Source organism: Cyprinodon tularosa, unplaced genomic scaffold (assembly GCF_016077235.1).
Source record: "Cyprinodon tularosa strain WSP-4 unplaced genomic scaffold, ASM1607723v1 ctg482, whole genome shotgun sequence".
Lineage (NCBI taxonomy): Eukaryota > Metazoa > Chordata > Actinopteri > Cyprinodontiformes > Cyprinodontidae > Cyprinodon > Cyprinodon tularosa.
The window spans coordinates 149267-155462 of record NW_024039210.1 but is presented as its reverse complement, the minus strand read 5'-3'; the positions used below and the strand labels follow the sequence as shown (position 1 = coordinate 155462).

The window sequence follows — 6196 nt, the reverse complement described above, 5'->3', positions numbered from 1 at the left end:
CATCAACAGCTTCTCTAAAATTCAAGCTGAAAAACATTTTTTTGTATTTATTTTTTTTTAATAATTATTACTACCCCCCCCCTCCCTTTTCATTTTATTCCATTTCCATTACATTGTTGTTTATTTTCATGACTGCTGTATTTGATTATAAAATTTTAAGTTATTTTACGGAAAATATATTTTTCTAAAAATAGTATTGTTATAAATCACTCTATGAAAAAGAATAGTAAAGTATCTTGAAGCACGTTTAAGTTAGATCATTTGAAATTGAAGATTTGAACATTTTACTGCTGTACACCATTTCCCAGGATGCTTTTCGGCCAACCCGGAAATCCGCCCTCTCACGCAGGTCTGAAGACGCACGTGCGATTCAGAACTAAAAGAAGCGATTTTACTGAAAGAAATTGGATTTTTCATACATTTAAAGTCTACTCGGCTTTATTTGAAGCAACAAAGCCTAAAAAAAACAAACGCTCGTCAAAATGTTTCTGCAATATTATGAAAATGAGAACGGAGACAGAGTCTACACTCTGAAGGTAAGCCTAGCTTCGTGTTTACAGGCTAACTCATTAGCATTTTGCTCTGGTTCACTACTTATTCCGCTTTAAACTCTTAGGTGATACATTTCAAGGCACGTAAAAGGAATTTATTTGAATAATATTATTGAAACAACAACAGAGCTGGAGATGCGAGGTGATATCGTGGATCAGACATGCAGCTCGCTTATCTTATTGTTAATTTGTTGTTTTTGTCTTTACTTTTATACTCTTTGCTTTGTACGAAAACTAGTCCAGATAAAAATCCGAACCAGGATTTGTTGTCGTGCATTTCTTTTTTGTTTTCTTTTGTTTACTATTATAGGTGTTTATATCATTTTATTGGAGGTTTGCATTAAAAGATCAACTATAAGTAAGATAAAAATGTAAAAGTCTTGACAACATTTAAGCATCAATAAATACATCGTTTTATAATTTAATTACATATTAGATTATATGATTTCTGATATTTCAGTTTAAACCACAGTCCACGAATACAGCTTTTCTTACTGACTGGATTTTTGTAGTTTTATGTGCGTTTATTTTTTTTTTTTTAAGCAAATATATTAAAAATGTTGGAATTAGTTTTATAAGCGTCGTATAATACTCCTCATAACTCTGTATAATATTATTAAAATACCATTTCAACAGAAAACTAAATGTATTGTGATAAAAGTTTCCGCCATGTTGTTCTGCCCTCCATGCAACAGATGAATAGTTAAAATGCAACAGATGCATCTATTAAAAGCAGCCCAAACTATTTCCCATTGCATTCAGTCTGGGCTTTGACTAGGCCATTCTCAAAACTCATATCTTCTTTGATCTAATTTTTTTCTCCAGCTCTTTTTTCCCCCAGTAGTGAGGATTGTTGCAGCTTTTATCAGTTATTGTAGTCCTGAAAATCATTCTGTGGTATAATGCTGTTTTACCACCTTTCCTACCTATCAATACTTATGGTATCGATGCATCGATCAAAACAGCCGGTGATCCGAAGCATCCACAAGAGAATCGATTCAGGTGTTTTTTTTTTCTCCCTCCAGTCTTTTTTTATCCATTTGCTCCTGGACGTAATTCTTACTCCTGCCCTGTGGTGGAGCTAAACTTATTTTGCCCTCCTACCTCGCTTCCTTTAGCCACCGCCCTCTTTCTGCTTGCACACACACTCACGTAAACAATGAGGCATTATTATTTTTTATTGAACGAGGTTTTCATAGGCATAGGTGGGGTACAACTTTGCTACTTCTGTTATTTGCTGTTGTTTCTTAAATAAAATGCATAATGATATTACAGCTTTCATTGATTTATTTAAAATTTGAATCACTGTGTAGCCTGTAAGGTAAAGAAAATTAACAAATTCATCGAATTGAATCGTATCGTGGTGTATTCTCAAGTATCAAAAATAATCGAACAGTTGGGTCAGGAAATTGATACTGAATCGAATCGCCATGATGGGTGTGATTTACCCTCCTAGTTGTTACGCATGAAAAGCTTAGAGTTTAAATTCATATCATTTTGCATTGCTCTCATTTATGGCAAACATGTTCCTTTATGCTTCTCCCAGATTCTGGTTTGCACATGCAATAGTTGCCATGGCAACAGATTGTCCAGCCTTGCTCTCTGTTGTTCTATCATGTTAACTCCATATACACTGGGTTCTTACAAGAGATGGAAAACTTCAAAAAGCATTGACAAATATTTTCATTTACATTTATTGACAAATAATTTCGTGACAAAGAAAAATAACTTGACAATTGATCAAAGACTCCTGATCCCTTTGAGTTAACTCTTAAGTAAACTAATTAAAGTTTTAGTATCTGTGTCTTGAGTCATACTTAGGCTAAGTTTAATATTTGGATTTTTAACAAATTAATTTGTTTTCAAGGTCTTAAACATTGCTTCCTTAATTATGTTTTTTCACAGACATCCTTTAATGTCCCGTTTGTTTTTTTCTCTCATCTTCCACCAACAGAAGGTGACACCCGATGGGCAGCCCACCAGCTCGGCCCACCCGGCTCGCTTCTCTCCCGACGACAAGTTCTCCCGGCACCGCGTGCAGCTGAAGAAACGTTTTGGCATCCTGCTCACGCAGCAGCCACGGCCCGTCCTGTGAAGGAGCCTCTACAGAGGATTAGATGATGGATCTGAGAGGAAAACAACAGAAAGACTGTCTGAGATGGATCAGCTGTAACATGGATTGTTGGAATGGAATGTTTTGCTTTTACGTATAATTATGTTTGTTTATGTTTTGAATAAAATGTGCAAATTATTTCCTCTTGGTTGTCTTTGTGTTTGATGCCCCAACTAGAGATGGAAGATTTCATTATTCTGCTGAATCATACATTTAACAATGAAATGTTAGTACCTCAAAAATGGAAGATTTCTCTTTTCAGAAATAAAATACACTCCAGATATAACTATTTTATAGTAACTGAGAAAATCTGAGTTTCCTATTCAGCTGTCATTGATTAGCCTTAATCATATTTAGTCTAACTTTTTTTTTTTGAGCAACAGACTAAAATAAATCCAACTAAAAATCAGAACAGTTTATTAAAATTTGCCAGTAGTTGTGTATTTATCTCCAGGAATATAAAGATAGCCTCTCACCATTCGAAAAAATATCTTTTAATGAAGATATTTTGGGGCTTTACATGTCAAAGAGTACTTTTTTTTGTTTTATTCCATTTAAATTTTTAACTGAAAGATGCTGTGAACAATGCTGCCATTCAGTTTCTGCAATCTCAAGTTTACAAAGAATTTTTTTTAAGCTGAGGAGTATAAAACCAAATGCTGCCTCACCTTTACGTGGTTCAAGATTCCCCATATAACTATTCTTCAGCCTAGTACTGAGATTGATGATTAGCAGAATTATAAAATTCTCTGAAAAACTGAACCAATGCAGAGTGATCCAAAGAACTGGTTCTGGTATGATCCATCTTGCTTGTGCTGGTAAAAGTCTGGCAGCTAGTAGAATTTTATTATTTGAAAAAAATGGAAATTGAATAATGATGTCAAAATTAGACTAAGACTCAACTTTGTTTATCCTTCGGGGAAATTCCAAAGTTCCAGTAGCTTATATAGAGGACAAATAGTTAAAGTAAGATGCCATTAAAAATACAACAGACAATACAAAGAGTGTACGGTATATAGTATTGAAAATTAGTGATGTCCTGGATTCTTTAGATATACAAATATCTGAACAGCAAAGACCTAAGGGAAGACTACACACTAGTTTACTTAGGCTATTGCACTTCCATTGCAGAGATATACTGACTTTATAAAATATGTAAAAATTACTTAATATTTACAAATTAATGGATGACTGGAAGAAAGAGTGATTTATGGTATTTCATTACTGTTAATTGGTCTTGCAGTCATTTGTTAGACGGTCAATGGGTCCAGAGTTCACGTTTTAAAAGTCACCTTTTCATTATTAAAATGTTAAAAGCATAGCAATAGTGTTGGTAATAAATCTCTCTGAATGTACAGGAGTAAATTAAATATTTTTATATGGAAAACGGATTTTATTTAAAGCGGTCTAACAAACTTTAGAGGATTAGGGCCACTGAAGAAATAAAGTTAACTGATTTTTCAATTTTAGTTCAGTATAATATGAGAAAAATGTAAGAATTCTGACTTCAATCTCAGAATTCTGACTTTTTTCCCTCAGAATTCTGACTTCAATCTCAGAATTCTGACTTTTTTTTCTCAGAATTTTGACGTTAATCTCAAATTTCTCACTTTTATCTAAGAATTCTGACTTTAATCTCAGAATTCTCACTTTTTTTTTCAGAATTATGACTTTTTTCTTAGAATTCTGCAATAGCTTGGTGCTAACATGTGTCTTAGCTGTCAGAATTCTAAGAAAAAAGTCTGAATTCTAAGAAAAAAATGTCTAAATTCTGAGATTGAAGTCAGAATTCTTAGATAAAAGTTAGAATTCTAAGAAAAGTCATATTCTGAGAAAAAAGTCAAAATTCTGAGATTAAAGTCAGAATTCTAAGAAAAAAGTCTGAATTATGTGGAAAAAAGTCAGAATTCTGAGATTAAAGTCAAAATTATGACTTTTTTCCCCATATTAAAGTGAAATTATATGTATAAAAGGCACTATGGCACAAAAACAAACTGGTAGAATCTAAATGACTGCATTACCCATACTTCTTTGCGGTGGGGTCTTAACGACGCATGCGCAAGGTAGATGGAACGACGGCAAGGAAGTTGGGACCTAGGTGCCGCAGTCGCGTGCTGTTTTTTTTTTTGGTGGGTCGTTAGGAATAAATGTGCGGAGAAACCCCTGGCAGAGGTGCTGCTTACGGATAAAGATGGAAACGGTCACGTCTTGTAATGGAAACCAGAGGCGGGTATGTGTTCACAGTGGCGGGGGCAAACGGGGACTAATTTGAGCGGGGAAATTGTCGCTGCTGGAGAGCTATGAGGAGGTCCGGAGAGTTGACAGGTTGTCTGCGGCGGGGCTATGCTAGTCTCACCGACTGAACCCTCCAGCCGTTACCGCTACTACCCTCAGCCGAAACACCTGCTTATTGAAGTAATGAAACAAAACTTCATGATAAAATACATTTACAGGGCGACTCTGCTTGAAATTAAAAGCGTTACTCTATAATTAATTAAATTGTTTTAGGGATTTTTTGTGTGTGTCGGCTTTATTGCGGTAAAACTCGCCGCTCAAATCACCGCTTCTCCTGTGGAGCTGATGTGACCGCAGATATCCAGTCCGGATCCGCTGCTTATGGCTGCTTTATAACCGGTTCTGCTGAAAGGAGACCGGTTCAAGCCAGAATTATTATAGCTAGCTTAATTGGCTTAGAATGGGAGATGTGTGGCGCGAGCATCACCATAGGAACCAATTTAACAGCATGGATCTATATATACCTATATATTTGTTAGTTTTAGGAGGTTTAGTGTATTATACCTGCACCTGCGTTGCTTAATATAGACCCAATCGACATTACCGTAATAAGCCTAACAACTGGAGGACACGTGAAATGCACAATTTGGCTGAAATGCAGAGTTAAAGGGAATCTGTCCGGATTCAGGTGCTTTTTCACGGTTTTCTGCATCAGAGGCCTAAAGGGATTTGACAGCCAGCTGGGGAACAATACAGCACCCATTTATTAGAAGTCTTGACAGTTTGACTGCAGCACAGATAGGGCCTAAAGAAGCACACCTACTAGTGCAGGAAAAGTGGTTTTTATGTATGAAAATGTGGTATTAATGATAGGTTAAAAAACGAGAACAAAATGTCTTGAATCATCCTGCTCAGCTGTCAGTACAGATTAGACCTCAGTCTTCTTGTTGTTGGGAGGCTTTGGTTCAGGAGGAAGTGTAGTCAGTCAGAAATGAGGGAGCTGATGGTTTATTGTCCTCCACCCTCCCAGCTCTGTACTAGGTAGGAAGGGCAGTCTGAAAGCCACATTCATCCTGATGTTTCACCCCTTAGAGATTAGTGGTGAAGTTCTAATCTGTCGATTTGTGATAAAATCCACTGTAAATCCATTATAACGTAATAATTATAATCCTTCTTTAGAAATTAGCAGGCCTCTTTCTCTACAGAAACAAGATCCTTACTTTAAATTAGAAAATTTCCAAAAATGCTCATAAAAAAAGAAAGAAATGGAGTACTTTTGTTTAGCCTTCCCAGTGTT

General features: G+C 35.7%; 2 protein-coding genes across 3 annotated transcripts in view; both read left to right on the top strand.

Annotated features, from left to right (window-relative positions):
- The first annotated feature begins 317 nt into the window (after nt 1–317).
- On the top strand, nt 318–2802 carry nop10 (NOP10 ribonucleoprotein homolog (yeast)). Its single transcript, XM_038302125.1, has 2 exons — nt 318–536; nt 2506–2802. The coding sequence occupies exons 1-2, from the start codon at nt 483–485 to the stop codon at nt 2644–2646; spliced, it is 195 nt and encodes a 64-aa protein (XP_038158053.1). The 5' UTR covers nt 318–482; the 3' UTR covers nt 2647–2802.
- Nucleotides 2803–4736: 1934 nt separating this feature from the next.
- LOC119794503 (solute carrier family 12 member 6-like) overlaps nt 4737–6196 on the top strand; it is a 42351-nt gene continuing 40891 nt past the window's right edge. For both annotated transcript variants that reach the window (XM_038302111.1, XM_038302113.1), the window contains exon 1: nt 4737–4894. The gene's annotated coding sequence lies outside the window, so the exon portion shown is untranslated. The remainder of the gene's footprint in view (nt 4895–6196) is intronic.

Bases quoted from the DNA above. Each gene is read 5' to 3' on its own strand.
- nop10 (XM_038302125.1), top strand. From the start codon at position 483: ATGTTTCTGCAATATTATGAAAATGAGAACGGAGACAGAGTCTACACT. The intron at 537-2,505 runs GTAAGCCTAGCT...TTCCACCAACAG, and splicing joins ACAGAGTCTACACTCTGAAG to AAGGTGACACCCGATGGGCA.